Raw genomic sequence first — 23567 nt, 5'->3', positions numbered from 1 at the left:
ACAAATACTTTTCGCCGATGCGGAAAGTCAATAGTTTCGCCTATGAATATCAGGCGGAAAAAGTGCAGAATTGGGGTTTTGGGGTGCAAACGTTAGAAAACCACCCAGCACCCTTGGGACAGCCCCCCAAAGGTAAACTGTGTCAAAAAAAAGTTTAAAAAACACTTCAGAACACCCCAAAAAATGTACTTTCATTCAAAGTTGGGGGGGACACTTAAAAACTATCGAAATAGAATCCAGGGGGGTCCCCAAGTATGCGCCAGGTGTTTTTAAGTTTGCAGGTGCTTGCGGCCGGTGGATTTTTCACGATTTTTAAAACTTCACTTTTGCAACTTTTAAATATGCTACCCCCCATTTTCAGGTATCCTAAATTTGGTGGGAATAGTTATTTTCTCCTAAAAAAACCTTCTGTAACCTATTCTTCACCACTTATGCAAACACGCTAAACAGCACCTATTGAGACCATTTAAATACCCCAAACACCTCCAGCTGAGCAATTCTGGGGTATCCATAGTGAGCCCCCATGTCGGTGCATCTTTTGGTGGGTGTCAGGCTGATTTCCCCATTTTTGAGAGAACTTTCCGCCGGGTGCCGTTTTTCGCGTCCTTTGATATTGAATAGGGCAATAAGCGGCCGTGCACACAGAAAGTGTTTTCGCCAAAAGCACGCGATGTAGGCAGAAACTCCGGCAGGCGAAAAGTCAGGGACTTTTCGCTTCTAATTGACTATGGGCCAATATTTTTCTTTATATATGTGTTGGAAGAATAGAATTTTAATACATTGCAAATTGGTCAAAAATACTGTACTGTTCTCGTTGTCTATAATTACGGCTGCAAGAGGTGTCCTCAGTGACTGGGTAACAGCGGACTGAAGTGCATATTCCAAGAGCCTGGTTGGATTTGGATGAAAACTTCACAGAGGGGGGGTAATTGGTCTGGGATGCCTAATGGAGTGGGAAATTTAAAGAGATTGCTGGAGAATTTGCTGAGTTTGGGGAACCCCTTCCCCGCAACACTAGTCTTTAGAGATATTTGAAGATAAAACCCAAAAAGCTGATTTAATCAAAATGCTTGTATATTGTAGCAGACTGTAGATAAGATGTTTGTTGTTGCTTTGTTGCTGCTGTTGGTGGTTTGATGTGGTTACACAAACGATTATCACTACTATCTCACAGCATGTTGCTACCGCAAACAAACACAAACATACTTACTACTTTGTGAAGTACTTGTGGGTTTTCCTGTATACTCCTAGGACAGAGAATAAAACATATTTTATTTGCTTGTATAGAAAGATTCAAGTTTTCAACAAGACATAAATTACAGTAAGTTATATTGCTGTCAATAACGTATTGTGTATAATAATAATATTTGTGCCTGTATTCCATACATTCTGTCTAACCAATGATTATGTCCCATTGTCTCTGATTTCCATAGAGAGCTGTTAATTTCACGTTTTGCCAGGGGAAAATTTGACCATGCCCCCTGCCTGCTGATCCACGCTCCTGATCTGCATAACCACACCCATATCATTCACAAGTCACACCTTCATATCAATAAGCCCCACCTACCACCAAAAGTAGATTTCAAATTATGGGACAAGTTTATTCAAATGAGATAAAAGAGGTACACATTTTTGGGGGGCGTTCCTTGCCATGCGGAGACGTGGCGTTTCCAATGTGCACCTTGAAGCGTGCTGGACAGCTGATGTACGTACAGTAGGGCAATAATATAGCCAGTTAGAAAAAGGAGGGGGATTTAACCCCCTATTGTACCTCAGCACACTGAATAATACCTGCAACAATATATGAAGACTATATGGTCATAGAAATTCAGAGATATTAGTTGCATGCATTTGCAAATACATGGGAGGCTGCTGGGCCACGTCACGGCTTCTCTGTTACCAGCAGTCCCTAACACTAAGAGGTTCACGTCCGAGGCGCAGTGCACCCCAAAAAAAAAAATGAGTTGCATGAAGGAGCCAGCATTAATAGGGCATGCTGGTTCTAGTAGTGCTAGTTGGAGTTCCCAGGGGTGACTCCCAGGTAAGCTGGCTCTCAATTTGGATGCATTTATGTATGTGCCTTTATCATGAGGCCTTACATTTGACAAAATTATATATGTGCCTTTATCATGAGGCCTTATAATTGGTATATTTTACATTTGGGGTGAGCGTTTGGGCGTAGGGCCCCCGGGACTGGTCTGGCTGGGCCTCCTCAGGGCATCACCACTTAATACACATAGTTGCTTTTCACATCACCTTTTATGTATGTTTATTATTCATGTATTTTTTCACATATATTTTAACCTCTCATTCCACACTTAATGATTACTCACACACAGCTATACTTTACACTGCACTGTCACTCTTTTTCCATTTTCGTGTGATGCCCTGGGGGGGTCCTGGGCTGGACGTTTTTTTGGGGTGCACTGCGCCCCGGACGTGAACCTCTTAGTGTTAGGGACTGCTGGTAACAGAGAAGCCGTGACGTGGCCCAGCAGCCTCCCATGTATTTGCAAATGCATGCAACTAATATCTCTGAATTTCTATGACCATATAGTCTTCATATATTGTTGCAGGTATTATTCAGTGTGCTGAGGTACAATAGGGGGTTAAATCCCCCTCCTTTTTCTACTTGGTATGACCCCTCCCTTTCATGCACCTGATTAGTACTGCTAGATTGATTGAGCAGCTGCCATTTTTGTTTGTCAATAATATAGCCATTTGCTGTGCACATTACTGAGATTCTGTTTGAATAGACACAGAGGGAGATGTATCAGAGGGAAAAGTTCCATAGCAACAAGCTAACAAATAACAGCTACAATCTGATTGGTTGCTATCGGCAACTGTTCCACTTGTCCTCTTTAGAATGTTTGATACATCTCACGCACATTCACAGTACCGCTGCTCCGCTCCTGTATGCTACTTGAGGATATAAATATGTGCCCCTCTCCTGTATGTACTTTATGGATAACTGCACAGCACCACTTCTCACGTTTTGTATGCTACATGCAATCCTGAGTCTCTGCCCTTATTGTGTATACACGTACAAGTACCAGATATGTGAGGTCTATGTACTAAACCTTGGGGAGAGATAAAGTGGACGGAGATAAGTACCAACCAATCAGCTCCTAACTGTCATTTTATTTCAAACACAACCTGTAACGTGACAGTTAGGACCTAAATGGTTGGTACTTTATCACTCTCCACTTTATTTATCTCCAAGGATTAGTACATAGACCCCACATGGGTCCTTCTTCCTGTATCTGCCCCCAATGCGTCAGGGTCGTTTTAAGAAAGGAGGGGGCCCGTGTGCATTCCCAGTGCAGGGCCCCCTCCTCTCTCCCCGGCGGCAGGCAGTAAACTGACGCAACTGGCCGGCCGCCGCAGAAGCAGTAAACTCTGGGCACTAGAGTGTGCTCAGAGTCTACTGCGCATGTGCAGAACACCGGAGAAATGGCCGCCGCGGCCATTTTCTGGTGTTCTGTGCAGCACTGGCACCCGACCAGGGACCACGGACAGGTGAGTTTTAAATTACATGGGTGTAGGGTGTGCGGTGTGGGCCCCCCCTGGACCCAGGGACCTTTGTGGCCCGCACACCCTGCACCCATTATAGATATGCCTCTGTATTACGCATATATCATACTTGCCTACTTTTTAATCCACCCATCTGGGAGATACCAGAACGGAGGTGGAGGCGGGAGGAGTATCAGGGGGAATCAGGTAATTGCAGCAATTGCACCGCCATGCATTGGCACAATTCACTATGAATCACTTCATCAAGGCTGCAGACATCACTGGGTAGTCCCCGGGCATTCCGGGAGAGCTGGCTAGTATGGTAATACTGATATGGAGGTGAGAAGACAAAATGGCGGCTGAATGAAACCATTGCTAATTGTTTTTTATATCACTATGCCTTTAATGAAAATTTCTAATATGTGCACACATTTCATTTCTTAATGCAGCCATTGCAAGATTTACAAGGCTATAAGGAAGTATACCCAGGTGCATGCTATGTCTAGGCTTAAAATACCAGTTTGTGGTAGGCCATTTATCGGAATCAAGAGGAACCGAGATATACTGTATGTATAATGGCTAGACGTCCATTTTGTTGTCTGGGTCATAAACCCGTGATTAGTGCTACGTGACTATAATATTGAGATAATGATATTGGATTTCTTCCAATTAGGGGATGAAATAATGATGTGATTGGCTTTAGATCTTAGGGGAGTGAAATAATGACTATTGTTTGAATCATTTGATTGGTTTATGTTTAAAATCATTTTTGGTATATCATTTCTGTACAATCAATGTAGGGGCAGCTTGCAATGATATATCTGCCAGCTCTGTACGTACATAAAAATAAAATCTTCAAGGAGACTTCATCGTATATTTGATAATTTCCGTATTAATACGGATAAACTAAATACACACACAAGAATTGTATATCACAATATTTAGGCATATTCGGGTGGTGCAGGTAGTATAATATACAGGTAGTGTAATGTAAGACCTCATTCAGAGTTGGACATAAATGCATGTTGCAAATCTTTTTCCCTGCAACTTGCTCCTTTTATTTGATGTGTATGTCCATCTTTTAATGATGTGTATATATTTTTTTTCCCCAGCATATTTCACTTACGACTCTCTGCACCAGGGGCCTGTGCCAGGAACTGGAGGTGGCCTATAGATGTGGTCAAAGTAAAGTAAGGGTGTGTCGATGCAAATTACATCCAAGATGGCTACCTAAAAGGCACAAATGCCTCTGTGTGGAGGGAAATTATTACATGAGAGTAGTCAAACCCTGGTGCAAGCTGATGATGACAACGCCCATGGGCTGCGTCTGATTAACCCGATGTGTGTAAGACACACCCACTTATGCAAATGTACCAGCCAATCAGCTCCTAATTGTCATGTCACAGGCTGTGTTTGAAAAATGACAGTTAGGAGCTGGTTGGCTGGCACCTTGTCTCCATCGACTTGATCTCCATCCAAGGCTTAGTAAATAGACCCCTTATTATCGACACTTCTCGGCCACTCACTGTGATGTGTATGGTTTGTTTGCTGAGTTGTTGCCCATCTCTTGTACTCACAGTGAAGCCACGCCTCCTGCCGTATTGCTGGCGCATTTGCTTCAGTCTCTCGTATGGGAGTGATCCGTATTTGTTACCTGTGCTAAGATTAGACGCGAAAAGCCGAGATCTGTGGAAAATTATCGCCGATCTCGGCTTTCGCATGGGGGAAACTTATCTCCGTATTCAATTCCAGCTGCTTTTCACGTACGCGGAAAGTCAATGCAGTGTAATAGACGAAAAAGATTTGCTCTGAATAGCACGAGCGAAGAAGTGTAACATATTCATTTTGGGGTGCAAAGCTGGGGGAACCACTCAGAACCCTTGGGACAGCCCCCCAAAGGACAACTGCATCTATAAATCCCCCCAAAAAACCTTAAAAACACCCCAAAAAGTACTTTCATTTTGGGGGTGAAAAAGTAAAAAGTGGGGGGACAAGCATAAAAACTAGCAAAATAAACTTTTTGGGGGTCTGCAAAGATGGGTCAGGTGTTTTTATGACTGCAGGTGATAGCAACAGGTGCGTTTTTCATGTTTTTTTTAAACATCACTTTAGAGACTATAAAATATGCCAGCACCCATTGTCAGGTCCCCAAATGTGACAGGACTACTCATTTTCACCAAAAAATACAGCTTATTGCCATTCTTCACCACTTGTGCAAAGACGCTAGTAAGAAGCTATTGAAACAAGTTAAGTACCCCAAATATCTTTATTAGGGCTATTTGGGCACATCTATATTGATCCCCAATTTTAGTGCATCTTTTTGGGGGGTTCAGGTTGATTTCCCCAATTCTGACAGCACTTTCCGCCCGTTCTGACTTCGCCGCTTGCTGTTTTCGCGTGGTTTGGAATTGAATAGGGTGAATAGTGGGCGCGCACGATAAGTTTCCGCGTCCAAAACACGTGATGCCGAGGAAAGGCTGGGCAGGCGAAATTTTATCACAGATGCGAAACTAATTGAATACGGCCTAAGTCTGCGTAGGCAGCATAATTTATATAATAATAGTTTATTTCCCAGGGTGCATTTTACGTTTGCACTTAGATGCAATTAGGCCCTGATTCAGAGCCGGACGCTATTTGCGGTCGTTCGTTCACAAAAAAGGGGTGGCTATTCAAATGAACCGTTCGCTCTTTGCGGTCTGTTCACGCCTATAAGTCTGAACGAGCGAACAAAACTTGCGGTCGTAATTTTGAAAAAGACGCCCCCTGGCCGCTCGCACCATACATCATGTCCGCTATTTATTAGATTAATCGAGTACATCGAACAGTGTATGAACTGCTCGCTATTCTTGTGGCTGGTTTTTCCTACCGCTATATTGCGAGCAGTTCTGGCTTTAAAACAACCAAGTGACGTGTTCAATGACGCTGCTGTATTAATTATGCACACCCTTAAAACGCCCGTTTTGACCTTTAAGCACGCCTGCGTTCTGATTTCCACTCCCCGTTTTCAAGCACCTTCCCCTGTTACCACCCACATACGCCTCCTCCTGCCACTCAAAATAGCAGGAATTCACTATATAGCGAACAAACGTTTTTCGGCCGCACTGACTGGTTCGCGCATGCGTATTATAAACCGTACGCATGCGCAGATGTGCGAACATCGCTCAGAACGAGCGAACGGCCGCTTACGAGCGGCTCTGAATGAGACCCTTAGTGAGCCAACTCTGAATAAGGGGCCTTACTCAGGTTGGATCGCAAGGCTGCATTTGCACGCGGCCGCTCGATTTTTGTGCTCCGCATATGCATCGCAGTGTACGTGCGCGAACTGGCCAAGTCGATCGGGAAGCGATCACAGTGAGCACGCTTTCCTATGTCATAGTGATTGACAGGAAGTGACCATTTGAGGGTGGAGAGGGGGGATGGGCGGCGGAATGCAGGCGTTCCTGTGCGTTTGAACGCCGTTACAGGAGTGTGCATAATTAAGCCCCTGCGATTGCATACACTGGCAAAGGTCTAGATGGTGACAGGCAGTTTAGTAGTTTGTGAGGTAGGCTCAGGTCTACCACAACTGTGCCACTGGTTCCGATGTTACCGATAGTTTCGCTGACTTGCGGATGCATGTCATGGGAAGTGGGCGGCTGTATACAGTGACGGGCGTCTTGGTATAGTTCTGCGGTTGGCGTGTGATTGCATTTATTAGCATATCTTCACAGCGAGCGGGTGCGTGCGAACGCAGCCTTGTGTTCCGTGCTGAATCAGGCCCATGGTCCACAGCATGCAGAAATTAGCTACCATCAAACCGTCCAAACTAGATTCAAATGTAAGAGAATATAGAAAAACATAACTTACGACACGTATGAGATACCAATAAGTACAGGCCTATGAGTAGGATAACCGCACATCCTGCGAGAGGGAGCCAGATAGCGTAGCTGCAGTCCGCACCTAAATGAATACAAAAGAGGTCAGCATGTGGGAGTGTGGTCATTTGGTGATGGGCACATATTATTTATATCATTAATAAGATGACCAGTAAGCGTTGTTGTCTCCTCTGCCTTACAATTCAAACTTTAGGTTTCTCTGGAGCACTAGGGGTGAATTTTTATACAAAGTGCAGCAACATTGTTACAATAAAATAAAAACAATAGTTGTGTCTGTCTGCAGTGCTGTACTGTATTCTAGCATATAGGGATAGGGAGAGCCAGGTAGGTAAAAGGTGAAGCAGGTAGGTGTAAGGTGAACGAGTGTGGATTAACAGATAGACAGTATAATGATAGACAATGTCTAGATAGACAACAGATGTTAGACAGTCAATAGGTAGACTGGGATAAAAAGCCAACAGGGACAAAAGGTTGACACACTAAAGGTCGACATGTATGAAAGGTTGACAGTAACAAATGGTCGACAGTGGCAAAAGGCCGACATGAAAATGATCAACACAAAAAATGGTCGACACATGATTTTAATTTTTTTTTTTAGCCCTAATCTTCACACTAACCCTAACTCTCCCCTTGGTGCCTAACCCTAACCCTCCCTCCTGGTGCCTAACCCTAACCCTCCCTCCTGGTGCCTAACCCTAACCCTCCTTCCTGGTGCCCAACCCTCCCTCCTGGTGCCTAACCCTAACCCTAACTCCTGGTGCCTAACCCTCCCTCCTGGTGCCTAATCCTAACCCTCCCTCCTGGTTCCTAATCCTAACCCTCCCTCCTGGTGCCTAATCCTAACCCTCCCTCTTGGTGCCTAACCCTAACCCTCCCTCCTAGTGCCTAACCCTAACCCTCCCTCCTGATGCCTAACCCTAACCCTCCCTCCTGATGCCTAACCCTAACCCTCCCTCCTGGTGCCTAATCCTAACCCTCCCTCCTGGTGCCTAATCCTAACCCTCCCTCCTGGTGCCTGACCCTAACCATCCCTTCAAGTGCCTAACCCTAACCCTCCGGTAAGTGCCTAACCCTCCCTCCTGGTGCCTAACCCTAACCATCAGGGTAAGTGCCTGATCCTAAACGCCCCTTCTAGTGCCTAACCCTAACCCTCCGAGAAGTGCCTAGCCCTAACCCTCCCTCTTGGTGCCTAACCGTCGGGGTAAGTGCCAAACCCTAATCGTCGGGGTAAGTGCCAAACCCTAATCGTCGGGGTAAGTGCCAAACCCTAACCGTTGGGGTAAGTGCCTAACCCTATCCCTTTGGTAAGTGCCTAACCCTAAACCTAAGCCTAAAAAACAAAAAATCTTCTGGCGACAATTTTTGTGTCGACCATTTTCATGTGGACCGTTTGACCCTGTTGACCATTTGTACCTGTCAACCTTTTTACATGTCGACCTTTAGTGTGTCGACCTACTGTATTGACTATCTAACATCTGGTGTTTATCTAGACATTGTCAACCTTTTTACTGTCTATCTATAGTCCGGCATCCAAGGTGAAGCAGGTAGGTATAAGATGAAGCAGGTAGGTGTAAGATGAAGCAGGTAGGTATAAGATGAAGCAGGCAGGTGTAAGATGAAGCAGGCAGGTGTAAGATGAAGCAGGTAGGTATAAGATGAAGCAGGTAGGTGTAAGGTGAAGCAGGTAGGTATAAGATGAAGCAGGTAGGTGTAAGATGAAGCAGGTAGGTATAAGATAAAGCAGGTAGGTATAAGATGAAGCAGGCAGGTGTAAGATGAAGCAGGTAGGTATAAGATGAAGCAGGTAGGTGTAAGGTGAATCAGGTAGGTATAAGATGAAGCAGGTAGGTGTAAGGTGAAGCAGGTAGGTATAAGATGAAGCAGGTAGGTGTAAGGTGAAGCAGGTAGGTATAAGATGAAGCAGGTAGGTATAAGATGAAGCAGGTAGGTGTAAGGTGAAGCAGGTAGGTATAAGATGAAGCAGGTAGGTGTAAGGTGAAGCAGGTAGGTGCAAGATGAAGCAGGTAGGTATAAGATGAAGCAGGTAGGTGTAAGGTGAAGCAGGTAGGTATAAGATGAAGCAGGTAGGTGTAAGGTGAAGCAGGTAGGTATAAGATGAAGCAGGTAGGTGTAAGGTGAAGCAGGTAGGTGCAAGATGAAGCAGGTAGGTATAAAATGAAGCAGGTAGGTGTAAGGTGAAGCAGGTAGGTATAAGATGAAGCAGGTAGGTATAAGATGAAGCAGGTAGGTGTAAGGTGAAGCAGGTAGGTATAAGATGAAGCAGGTAGATGTAAGGTGAAGCAGGTAGGTATAAGATGAAGCAGGTAGGTGTAAGGTGAAGCAGGTAGGTATAAGATGAAGCAGGTAGGTGCTCGGTGAAGCAGGTAGGTGTAAGATGAAGCAGGTAGGTATAAGATGAAGCAGGTAGGTGTAAGGTGAAGCAGGTAGGATTAAGATGACGCAGGTAGGTGTAAGGTGAAGCAGGTAGGTATAAGATGAAGCAGGCAGGTGTAAGATGAAGCAGGTAGGTATAAGATGAAGCAGGTAGGTGTAAGATGATGCAGGTAGGTATAAAATGAAGCAGGTAGGTGTAAGGTGAAGCAGGTAGGTATAAGATGAAGCAGGTAGGTGTAAGGTGAAGCAGGTAGGTATAAGATGAAGCAGGTAGGTATAAGATGAAGCAGGCAGGTGTAAGATGAAGCAGGTAGGTATGAGGTGAAGCAGGTAGGTGTAAGGTGAAGCAGGTAGGTGTAAGGCATTGACTCTTGGGCAGAGGTTGGCTAGATGAATCTACTGTATATTGAATACCAATGTTCCTGATATGTGTAAAAGTGAAAGTGAATGGTCCGAGAAAGGTATGTATCTTCCAATGATGTGTATTTACTGTATTCCAAAATGAAGGTATTATGAGCAGGTAACATCTCATAGGTTTCTGTAAATTTCAGTTTCCAAATTTATACAGACACGTACTACTACTGATTGCCTGTTGTGTGCCAGAATCAGGGAGCCAGCAGTTTTCTATTTGCTGCAGTGACACAGCATGTATACTCGCTTATACCCACATGCGACTGCGAGGAGAGGGCACATGCTGTGTCTAGCAGTGGACGCAATATCGCTAATACCCAGGGCAGTAACTAGGGTGGTGTGGCTGGTGCATCCGCACATGCCCTGTGCGTGGAACCGGCCGCCTCCACCCGCGAACACCCCCTCTAATTTGCCTTTTCTCTACTGCGGCCGCCCGCTGCAATGTATAATAGTTACTGTGTGCCCAGCTTCTACTTTGCCGACCGCACTGCTACTATTACACATTACAGCGGGCAGCGCTGCAGGTGCCTGCCCCCCGAGCTCCACCCTCTTCCTGTCTGCCGAAGTGTCTTCAAGGACTGGGAGAGACATAATGGGGGGGAATTGTACTGTGTTACATAATGTGTAAGGGAGAGGGGGTAGTTGTACTGTGTGGCATAATGTGTAAGGGAGAGGGGATAGTTGTATTGTGTGGCATAATGTGTAAGGGAGAGGGGGTAGTTGTACTGTGTGGCATAATGTGTAAGGGAGAGGGGGTAGTTGTACTGTGTGGCATAATGTGTAGTGGGGGAGGAATTTGTACTGTGTGGTATAATTTGTAATGGGGGGAGTTTGTACTGTGTAGCATAATGTGTAAGGGGCATTACTACTGAGTGGTGTAATGTGTAAAGGGCATTACTACTGTGTGGTGTCATGTGTAAGGGGCATTACTACTGTGTGGTGTAATGTGTAAGGGGCATTACTACTGTGTGGCATAATGTATAAGGGGCATTACTACTGTGTGGCGTAATGTGTAAGGGGCATTACTACTGTGTGGTGTAATGTGTAAAGGGCATTACTACTGTGTGGCGTAATGTGTAAAGGGCATTACTACTGTGTGGTGTCATGTGTAAGGGGCATTACTACTGTGTGGTGTAATGTGTAAGGGGCATTACTACTGTGTGGCATAATGTATAAGAGGCATTACTACTGTGTGGTGTAATGTGTAAGGGGCATTATTACTGTGTGGTGTAATGTGTAAAGGGCATTACTACTGTGTGGCGTAATGTGTAAGGGGCATTACTACTGTGTGGTGTCATGTGTAAGGGGCATTACTACTGTGTGGTGTAATGTGTAAAGGGCATTACTACTGTGTGGCATAATGTGTAAGGGGCATTATTACTGTGTGGTGTAATGTGTAAAGGGCATTACTACTGTGTGGCATAATGTGTAAGGGGCATTACTACTGTGTGGCGTATTGTGTAAGGGGCATTACTACTGCATGGCATAATGTGTAAGGGGCATTACTACTGTGTGGCATAATGTGTAAGGGGCATTACTACTGTGTGGCGTAATGTGTAAGGGGCATTACTACTGTGTGGCGTAATGTGTAAGGGGCATTACTACTGTGTGGTGTAATGTGTAAGGGGCATTACTACTGTGTGGTGTAATGTGTAAGGGGCACTAGCATAATTTAGCGTAATGTGTATAAGGGGCACTACTATAGGTATGTAGTGTAGGGGCACTACTGTGTGGCGTAATGTGTAAGGGGCATTACTACTGTGTGGCATAATGTATAAGAGGCATTACTACTGTGTGGTGTAATGTGTAAGGGGCATTATTACTGTGTGGTGTAATGTGTAAAGGGCATTACTACTGTGTGGCGTAATGTGTAAGGGGCATTACTACTGTGTGGTGTCATGTGTAAGGGGCATTACTACTGTGTGGTGTAATGTGTAAAGGGCATTACTACTGTGTGGCATAATGTGTAAGGGGCATTATTACTGTGTGGTGTAATGTGTAAAGGGCATTACTACTGTGTGGCATAATGTGTAAGGGGCATTACTACTGTGTGGCGTATTGTGTAAGGGGCATTACTACTGCATGGCATAATGTGTAAGGGGCATTACTACTGTGTGGCATAATGTGTAAGGGGCATTACTACTGTGTGGCGTAATGTGTAAGGGGCATTACTACTGTGTGGCGTAATGTGTAAGGGGCATTACTACTGTGTGGTGTAATGTGTAAGGGGCATTACTACTGTGTGGTGTAATGTGTAAGGGGCACTAGCATAATTTAGCGTAATGTGTATAAGGGGCACTACTATAGGTATGTAGTGTAGGGGCACTACTGTGTGGCGTAATGTGAATTGGGGGTACTATAGTATGGCCACACCCCTTACCTATGAGACCATGCCCTTTTTTTTGTCCCTGTTTACAGTGGTGGGGGGGGCACCAAAGCTCTTTCAGGCACAGGGCACCTGTCTAGCTACGGCTCTGCTAATACCACATCGCTTTTGTGAGAACAGAGCAAGGACAGGGTCCTCGGAGGGGGGCAATGCGGCATTGCATAGCATTATTCTGCTCCAGACCCTGGTGGCAGCTGCACCCTCGGCAGCCACCATATTTCCTCCACTGCTCTTACAGTTTGATTGCAATAGCGGCTGTATACCAGTGAAGCCATGCCAACAGAGCTGCTAATCAGCATCATTTTGCTTTAATTATAAGTATAACTATTCATCCATGCAAGAAAATAGTGGAAAGAAAGCCTATGCCGAGTTTTATTTACCTGCCTGATGCCAAGAGCCAAACAGTTTTGATACAGTAGGTTGAAATTACAGTAATAAGTAATCAGTTTGTGAAGAATAGATATCACTTTTACTGCACTTTTTTCCTACATCACTCGCAAGGCAAAGCTGGGCACTGACAGATTACTGTAGCTGCAAACTAAATTAAGGCATTACATTATGCAGGGTTATAATTCACATGAGGCTCTTATTTCTTAGCAAATAAAACCTGAGCCGTTTCACAATGATCTATTGATGTAAGTGTAATGGCAGTGGGCGATTTGTGAATAGCAGTGGCACTATATTCTCTGCATCAACGCTGGCAAAGCGACAGAATGATCTTGGCAAAACGCGTGGGGTATGGATGTGGCAGGGCTCAAGGTACCAAAGGCATGTGCTTACAGGCTCCAGTGATGTAAATCTGCTCCTATAAAATATAGCAAAGCCTATGCTTACTGTAATGAAATAATGCACCTCAAATATTGCACACGAGGGGCTGTCACTGAATATCTATGTATCTCCGGTATGTGTTTTGTTGAAATAACATTCTAATTAGAACAATACTAGTGTAGATAAAGCACATTAAGTAAGACCATCTCTGCACTGCAGAGCTGTATAGGTAGGAACAATGGGCAGCAATAGCTCATGTATATCTGTAGGTGGCGTATTCACCCCTTAATGCCTTTATTGCAAATTATTTTGTTTGTTAAATGTTAATGCCCTGCAATAAAAAAAAATATTGTTATAATCTGCTAAACTCAGCATCTACTCCGTCTTCTGTAACAAAAACATTTTAAGAAAATCAAAAAGTTAGGTATAATCATTTATATTGTCTACCTGATGTCTTTGGCACATTCGGCTTCTTGCATTTACATGGTGGCTTCTTTGATGTTGGTTTTACCGTGGTTGGTAAAGTTTCAACTGTAGAGAAAAGAAAAAAAAGTAAATATATTTGACAGACGTTAGGAGTACTTTGTAAGTAATTACTATCAGGCTTCTTCCGTACGCTCGTTATAATCTTTGCTTCCTACAGCTGGCCACACACGGCGGTTTCGTCGGCCAACTTGGTACCTTGTAGACCAAATTGGGCCTCTTCAGACAATCAAGGATGGTCAACAATGATTTGCAACCATTAAAAGATGCAGTCATTACATGTGTATGTTATTGAGGAATATCAGAAATGGGGCTCTAAAGTATGCCAGCTGGAAGACTCAACTTCACCACCCATATGAATGGCCAAATTGAACAAAAAAGTCAGACATTCTGTGATTGGGTTGAATATTTGGTGTGTTAAGTATGAGCTCGGCTTTTATATCCTTTTAATTCTCAATTATCCTAAAGTCACTAGATTATGATTTGAATGATATTTTGCATACAGGACCAGCACAACCTTTAAGCTAATTAAGGCAATCAACCTAGAGTGCCAACATTTAAAAGTGACACGACAGGTAATCTGTGCTGTGTAAAGAATTAGCCTGAAAACTATGGGGCTCATGTAGCGGTTGACACAGTTGTACCCTGACTGTACGCGGGAGAAAACGAAAGCAGGAAGAGGGTATTAGCGTGCCTATGTTCCGTTAGACGCATCCCAAGATTTGTTTCAGCTGTAGAACATTAACGTGTAGACCAGGTGTACGATAGGAGTAAATAGTGTGTAAACTTCCACTCCACTTTACCGTAGAGATGTAACCCTGCAGTTTTAGCAGTAAATGCAAAATTTGCATTACCCTATTAGTAAGCAAGACATTAATAAAGTATACTGTAGTCAAGAGGGAAATAGTTTCTGGACATTTATTAACAATTGCAAAGGTTGCATGTTCCACTTTGGATGTAGTTATATACAGACACAAATACAAAATACTATCTAAATTCAATGATATACAATCATTTATTATTTTCCCTTTTTAAATCAAATGGGACTCTTTCTCGACATAGTCCAAATGGAAATGTCAGATAAGTAATGAAAATAAATGAACAGAAATTTATATAACAGCTACATAATGATTTCAGTACAATTAGTTATTCCGCATAAAATACAGACTTACAGTACATCCAACACTACGACCCTGTGTTTCCAGATATTATTTTGAGACTTTCAGAGACCCCGTCACTTTAAATGTTCCATCCTCCCTCTTTCTTGTGAGACCATTTCCAATAGTTACATTCAACTTACCAACACTTAATTTCGTCCCATCACCAAATGCCACTTTTGATGCCAGCTCTGCCATACAATAATAGTCTCCAATGTCCGTGAAGTTCAGTTTCATTATCTTCAAGGTGAATAAATTCTGGAACTTGACCCTTCTTATAATGAATCGGTTCTGGTTGATGTTGTCGCCATAGGAATATTTATCCAGTGAAGTTGTGGCACTACCGACAAACTCCAAGTCTCCCTTCTTGTTGCTCTTCCTGTACCAATAGAGCCGCAGATTGTCTATGTTTTCCCCCTTTATAAAACACGAAATCTCTATATCTTTCGTAAGTAATTCAGTTATAGAAACTGGTATCTGAGTTAAGGTTGTAGAAAATGTATGAATCTCTGTGAGAAGAAAAAAAGCAGAATATGTAGCATATTACACAAGTAACACTTAGGGGTAAATTTACTAAGGTGAGAGTTTTTAGAAGTGGAGTTGTTGCCCATAGCAACCAATCAGAATCTACTTAACATTTAACTAGCACCTTCTAGAAGATAATAGCTAGAATCTGATTGGTTGCTATGGGCAACAGCTCAAGTTCTAAATACCTGCACTTTTACCCAGTATACTATATATTATATTGTAATAACACACAGGTGACCCTAATATATGTGCAACGTCTTGTAAATAATATATGTATGAACAATCAGTACTAATGTCATTGCTTATAATTAGTCAGTTATAAACATATCACCTGTAATAAGACATAAGAGTTTGGGTGGGCTGCAAGATATGGAGACAAAATACAAATGCTGCTTTTGTTGTTGCCAAGTTAGATGTTTGCGTGCTATTGTTACATATAATACCCTGACTGCATTTTAGGCATAGCACACTAACGTGTTTGTGTAATATAAATGGCCCTTTATAATAATTCATTACTAGGGGAAAAAATATTGAAACTCCATAGCAGACTGACAATGTAGATTTTTATTTTTTTTAATTGCATTCTTATGTCTATACTTGTTTATCATCACACCTAAAGATGGAACGCGTTGGGTATAGTGGATGTCCAATGGGCTGATTTATGCCAGTACCATCAGATAACCCTCTCTTATGTTTTATTATTGTACGTGCATTTATTACTAGTCTCATGAGGGTGTTTGCCAAGATTGGCTCAGATAAGTATTTATTATATTGTTTTTTTTTTTTTGTATGGGTCCACACCAAACACATTCATATTTTGGATGTTCTTTTTCTATTATATTATTGCACTAGGAGGCGTCTTTGTTTTTGTATTATTTACGAGCTAGTGCACTTCTGGTCTAACAATGAAACCCTGTAACAACACTACCTATGGCTAGTAATGTTATAATACAAACAACAGCATCGATTTACTTGTCCTTTTACAGTGTAACAGAAAGCGAGAGCTCGGCGTTAGTCACGTCTCTGAGGCTGGTTGTTGGAGAGAGTCGTTTCCCACTGACTCCCACATTCATGGAATCCCTGACTTTTGTTGTCATACGATCAATATGATTCATGGTGAATAAGCGTCAGGGTTCCCTGGGGAGATCTAGCTGTGATGTAGCTGATGTGTAGTTGTCTTGCAAGGAGTTTCTTTTTATTAAAATGCTGTTTTTTTATATTTAGGTTTTTCTTTTTTAGTTTATTTTTGTTCTGTACTGTAGTAGTTGTTCCATGCTTATGAACAATTACCAAATACTAGTTCTCCTGTTGAAAGTGATCAATTCATTTTTATATAATATACAGGTGATGCTGATATATGTATAAACTCCTCTAAGTAATATTGGTATTAATATATATATATATATATATATCATATAAAATATAATCTTGAATGATGACCCATCTCCGCCATGCACTGCGGGAGTCAGATGGCTCCTAATGCTGCAAGGGACTGGACAACATATAGAAGACGATACCCTCCGTGGCTGGGGGCCCTCCGATTGCCGTGGCCAGGTAAAAAAAATATAAACAGTCTATGGCCGATAGCGAGAGAGGGTGTGTGGGGGGAATACGGAGAATGACAGGTCAAAAATTACTACTGTAATTCTATATATTTGGACAGTGCACAGTATCACTTCCAATGTCTTGAATCCTGGTTAGAATGTTCAATGCACCACAATGAGGAGGAGATGTACTAAGCTCTGGAAAGTGATAAACTACCAGCCAATCAGCTCCTAACTGTCATGTTACATGCGGTGTTTGAAAAATGACAGTTAGGAGCTGATTAGCTGGTAGTTTATCACTCTCTAATTTATCACTTTCCAGAGCTTAGTATATCTACTCCTCTTGTTCTGTAACTGGTTATAAGCTCCTAACTGCCACTACCAAGTTCACTGGGGCTTGCGGTGGACGAGACCCTACCACAAGGGTCTCGTCACAAGCCCGATGGTCGCGATAATCGTGACCATCGCCAGGCCGCCCGCTAAAGCTGTGGGTGGTCACCCACAGCTTAGCGAGCTGCCTGGAGGCCGGTGAAAAAAAAAAACGGCCCGCCCTGATTCGGAGCGAGCGCTCGCAAATAGCGAGCGCCTCTGAATCAGGGCCTTAGTCCCAGAACTGGAAAACCAAACACGGCTTCATAGTGCACACGTCGGCCTACTCTCCTGCCTAGCGGAAGAATATAATGGACCAGCATTAGCACATCACCAAATCTGTGCTGGTGATGGACTGTTACGCCACGCTTACGGTTTGTTCCAGCTGAGTGCCCAGGTGCTTCAATATTACCCAGCCCAAAAAAGTTGGGATTAGTGTGCTGAACTGCAGTGAGATAACAAGGTGGTAACCAGAAATCAGATAGATGTCTGCTTGTCAACATACAGTATATAAAAAATAATTTTGATGGTCTGAAATTAGACTCGGGTATTTTTACTAAAGTGCAGGTTTTTAGAAGTGGAGATGTTACTTATAGTAACCAATCAGATTCTAGCTATTATATAGAGGGTGCCAGATAAATGTTAAGTAGAATCTAATTGGTTGCTAGGGGCAACATCTCCACTTCTAAAAACCTGCCCTCATGAGTCTCTCTAATCTGAAAACCCAACAAGACACTTAGAGGCTGATTCACTTAGCTGCAAGGTCCTGGGAGTAGCATTACATGTTACGTTTCAGTGCGAGGTTTGCAAAATTAGGATTTTCGCTCATTTAAAAAAAAAAAAATTAGGGATGTTTTCATTACCATAATAGCCAGTAATGTGCGCAGAAACGTAATGAGCCAGGCTACTACGGAGCCTCGCGGCTAATTGAATCGGCCCCTATGTGATGTATTTGTTTGGCGCAGCTGCCAAAAAACCAGATCGGTGAGCAATTTGTCCGTGTAGCCAAAAAAAAGGCGCAATTGTGGTTGATCAGGAACCGCAGAATTGTAGCGCTGCCTCTCGCTTCTGCGCTTCCGGAAACCAATGTTAAACCCATGAACAGGATGAGCCCCAGGGCTGCAAAATGGTTGATTTGGTTGATGTATTTGCAACATAGTTAACTGTGGACATCTTTTGCCATTTGTTAACATGGAGACAGGATTATTATGTAAAGTGTTACCTGTTATTAGCGTAAAATCACAAGCGGTGTTGTTGCTGATATGAGATAATTATCAATAATTGCCAGACTGGGTCATGAGGGACCATCAGGGAACGTGGCTTAAGGTTCTCACTTCTGATTGGAGAATAATATATAATCACAGGCGCTCTGCACTCTGGGAACACGTGCTTTGTAGCTCTACAGCACCTGTACACCCAGAGGTTGCCAAAGCTTGCGGTATACACAGCATTGCATATTACATAGAGATGATAATATTTTAGAAATTAAAAAAATTTAATAATATATATAAGACTATAAAATCAATTTTCCCATGTTCCCTTTGTTTTTTTGCGCTGCCAGCAGGTGGGTTTGCCAGTCCAAATGTCATATTTATTTATATTTAATGTACTGTTGAGGTTCTGCATTGTTCTGCATTCTGTTCTTCGCTGGAATATCCCAGTCGCACGCTCAGGAGCTTATAAATGAATTGAGTTCCTCCAATATATGAATATGTTTTTGTCATTTGCTAAATTTTTTTTACTTTGTTCATATTTTTTATGTCCATAGACATTCTCCGCCTTTGGCAGAATTGACTTCAATACACTACAGTCTATGTCAGGCGTAATATTGGGGGATGTTGCGATATCTCTGGGCACTTTTCTAAGGAGATTCAGGTAACTGAACTGTGACGGCCTCCGCATTTTCACACTCTTTATTTGGTATTATACTATAACTGTTGTACTTTATATGTTGCTTTTGGTCACTGACTGTTTTTCACTTGAGCTGTAGGTACAGACTGACATTTCTATTAGTGCATTACTGACTGTATTATTATATGTGTGCCTTACACATTCAGTATTGTATTATCATGTGTGCCTTTTTACTACTGTGTTATGTATGTCTTATATGTTTACTACTATATTATGCATGTATTTATTTTTACGTTCAATACTGTATTGTGTGTGTATGTGTGTTTTTTATGTTCACTGCTGTACTATGTATGTCTATGTCTTATGCATTTACTACTGTTTTATGTGTGTCTTATACGTTTGCTTCTATGTTATATATGTCTGTCATATGTTTACCACTGTATTATGTGTATTTCTTTTTACATTTGTTACTGTACTATTTATGTATGCCTTATATGTTTACTACTCCCTTGATAAACTAAATTTCACTTCTGAATTCCTATCTTGGATGAAGTCTCCGCACATCCTTTAGGCCAGAGTGTCATATCCAATGGAGAGTGGGGAAGATTTCAACTAGGATATATATTTTGTGCTGTAGATAGGACAGATGAGGCCTCATTGAGAATTATAAGTAAATACAGATAGAATGTACAAATACACCGTGGCAATATTATTTTGTGTTGCAGGGGAGCAAATTTAAAATATTTCAACTCTAAATTGCAGTGTAAAAATAAAGATGCCCAGAATTTGTATGCTCAGCGCAAAGAATGCTGAATTTTCCATGCATTGCGAATGGTTTGTCCAGGTGCAAATTGGCCCCATCATCCTGCATTTGATCCTTACACTATATAAGGGAAATAACAGCGCTCCAATTTGATTGCACCAGCCTAACTTGTCACAAGTATTGTTTACACAAAAATATACTTCCATTTTATAAGAATGTAAGCTCTTTAGAGCAGGGCCCTCTACCCTCTTGTGCTTCTCCTTACTGTAATTTATTTGATCTTACTCCCCACTAGGGCAACCAACACTTGGCTGCTTATGTGGGTGTAAAGGTCGCTAATATAGCAATGTTTATTATCCATGTCCTGTATTGTATTGTATTGTATTGTATTGTAAGTCACTGGTTACTTATTTGTCTATGTACTGTGTAAGGCGCTGCGGAACACTTGTGGCGCCATATAAATAAATGATAATAATAATAATAATAATAATAATAATAATATAATAATACCACCCTCTATAATCTCAGTAGTCGTGCCCAGAGGGTCTTTTCTGTGGCACCAACCATTTGGCCTCAATCTCAACCAATATACGTGAAGCCCTTTTCGTGTTTAGACATTGAACACAACATGTTTCCTAGCATTCCATACATGCCCCTCAATGGTTGTGCTACAAATTAAAACTTATATATAATAACACACCCATAACCGCAATAATGTGTCAATAAACTATTAATCCGTATAAATTCAGCGATTCCCAGAGGCCTCTCCGGCAGCCACAAATTTACGAATACACCGCTGATTTCAAAACTGTATTATTGAAAGCCGCGTTTGCAGAAATGATTTCTGATGTAACAACAAGATGAAAACTCTGATTATTGCTACATAGTAAAGAAGCAATTTAATGTCATTCTGTGCTGCCATTATTATGCCTGTAAGAAAATTGCACAATAAATTGTTCAGAAATCACAAATTCTTAGATTATTGGGTGTAATTATTTTTTACATTGCTTTCTATATACTGTATATATAATAACTGCTTACCATTAGAATACACATTGATTCACTAAGGTTTATGAACAAATGAATCTATTCTGCATATGTATTATATTCTCTTAATACCTGGCCCAGCCCTGACACCGTGTGATCTGTATACTGAGTACAGGGCTGTACAGGTCTTAGGGAGTGAAGGCAACTTCACAGAATCTGTTGTCTGAATTTTGTTTCTGTTTTGTAATGACTGCTGCCCTGTTCTGTGTCACTACAGGCCCAATGTGCGGGTGATTAGCTCCCCCCCGTCACAGGCAGCTACTGTATAAAGGTTTATTTGCCAGGGACAAAAGACATTTTATTTTCTATTAGCTTCAAGCGGGATTTATCAAACAAACGTAGGGACGATTCATTTTCTGTTTCGTTTTATCAACAAAGTACAAGCAAATGGTACAAGACATTTACATCACTATGGAGAATCACAGGATTCTCTTGTCCAGATATAAATGCACTAAGAAATATCTGTACAGGTGAAGTCACGTTTCTGTTCATCAGTAAAAGATAAACAGACGTCAGTAAAATATTTTTGGACTATTCCAAAGAAAAATAATCGGAGAAAAACATCGCTTCTCTCGACAGATGTTGATTAAACATTTTGAGAGATCATTCTGTTAATCTTTTTGTCTAATTTAAAATGATCTTTGTATTTTCAACCAAACTGTAAGTAAATGACAATTAAGCTCTTTACGTCCCTGACACAAGTATAAATGGTTCATTTTGCTGGCACTTTCTCTGCAATGTCATTATATTACTGTAATCTAAATATAAAGCTCATATCAAGAAGGTTACTTTGCGGCATAAATTACTTATTACATTAACTCTGAGAAATGTTGCTGTAAGTCCACATTACACTAATGCAGTTTCTTTGTGCCGCAGTGGAGGGTAATAATTGAAGGTCTGCTATATTACAAACTCGGCTCATGCTGAAATGAACCTGTAGTTTTTGTTTCAAGGACGCTAAAAATGTCTGCCATTGTGAATAGTCACCTACTCTATGGCCTGACCCTAGGAACATGTGGTCATTTGTAAAGATCAGAATCTAAAAACATTAACCGTAATCTGAAATTTATTGTATGATCACATTTCAGCTCCACACTTCCTTCCATGATTTATATATATATATATATATATATATATATATATAATTATTATTTTAAATAATCTATCAGAAAATTACGGGATATTTTAATCTACCAAAATTGCTCATATTCATCTGTAGCTGCGAAATACCATTCCATCCCATTATCCCAGTTATAATTAATTCGTAATAAAGTGGCTGCAAGGCATTATTACGCCAGGGTCTAACAGCAGAAATCCTTACTCTCCCCCGCTACTGGAGACACTATGTATATCTATAATATCACAGGCTATATCTGCAGGTAGGCCCGATATTCAGGTATGTGTTACCTGAAATTATGAGCATGCTTGAAAATAGTGTGATCAGAGTTGATCTAAATATTTTCCGGTATGTCCGTAACTCCGGCCATACGGAGACCACATTCCGTCTGTGCGCACCTTCGCCTGCTGCATGAAATAATAGGCCCGCGCATTTTCCGGTTGCACGCCTGAATGACAACGTCAATCATTGCCCACATCGGAAACTGACCACATTGAAAATTGTTCCCATCATTCGGTGGCCTGGCCCAGTCTGGGTTCCGGCTCAATTCTGTCCAGTTGAAAATAGGCCGGCTACAGTGTCCTTACTGACAGGAAGTCTGGTCTGTGTAGATAAATTTCTCCCCCCCCACGATCACAAGTTTATCTTAATTATCTGTTCTATTAAAGTCTAGACAGCATAATTTTAAACAGCTAAAAACTGTTATCACAAATACATGATTAGTCGCACTAGGAAAAATAATATTAGTAATAATAATTTTATCTATATTGATTTTCTCCAATAGGACTCAAAGCACTTTACAGATACCATGAGCATAATACAGAGGTTTAGGTTTGCATAAACTACAGAAACCATGATCACAGTACATCAACAACCCTTAGAGTGATAATGGACGATTAAAGTGACAAATCAATAAAGTAAAGTTGATCACAAGTTTTCGGTCAGATGACAGAGACATAATTGAGGCTCTATGGAGAGCTGTCACTGTCACTTACAGAAGCTGCCCTAGATGTTTATCTCCTGTAACCCACCTGCTTACCTGTGATACAGAAACAGATGACAAGGAAGCAGCAGCTGAAGCATAACCAACCAGGTCCAGGATGCTTCATCTTTGCTGAACACTCAGTTGCAGGATACGTGCAGCTGTCACAATGCAAACTGTGTATACAATATCCACCTACAGGCTGCCGTCACGTGTCCTGTACAGCAGCCAATGGCAGAGTCTGCCTCTGTGAGTGCTGAGCATCAACCGTGCATTATACATGTCACCTCTGCTTATCATCCCACAGCCTCAGCCAATCAGAACTCTCACAGCCTGCCCTGTAACCTGTATGTATCTAATCTATGCACCAGTGGTGGCC

General features: G+C 41.9%; 1 protein-coding gene across 1 annotated transcript; it reads right to left on the bottom strand.

Annotated features, from left to right (window-relative positions):
- Nucleotides 1–1209: 1209 nt before the first annotated feature.
- CD8B (CD8 subunit beta) lies at nt 1210–23315 on the bottom strand. Its single transcript, XM_088454298.1, has 5 exons — nt 23246–23315; nt 15131–15496; nt 13795–13878; nt 7360–7452; nt 1210–1247 (listed from the first exon to the last, which is right to left on the bottom strand). Exons 1-5 carry the CDS (start codon nt 23313–23315, stop codon nt 1210–1212), a joined length of 651 nt encoding a protein of 216 aa, XP_088310424.1.
- Between the last annotated feature and the right edge of the window lie 252 nt (nt 23316–23567).

Source organism: Taudactylus pleione, unplaced genomic scaffold (genome assembly GCF_031769625.1).
Source record: "Taudactylus pleione unplaced genomic scaffold, aTauple2 ptg000611l, whole genome shotgun sequence".
In the NCBI taxonomy this organism is placed as follows: Eukaryota; Metazoa; Chordata; class Amphibia; order Anura; family Myobatrachidae; genus Taudactylus; species Taudactylus pleione.
This window is presented reverse-complemented; position numbering and strand designations above follow the sequence as displayed.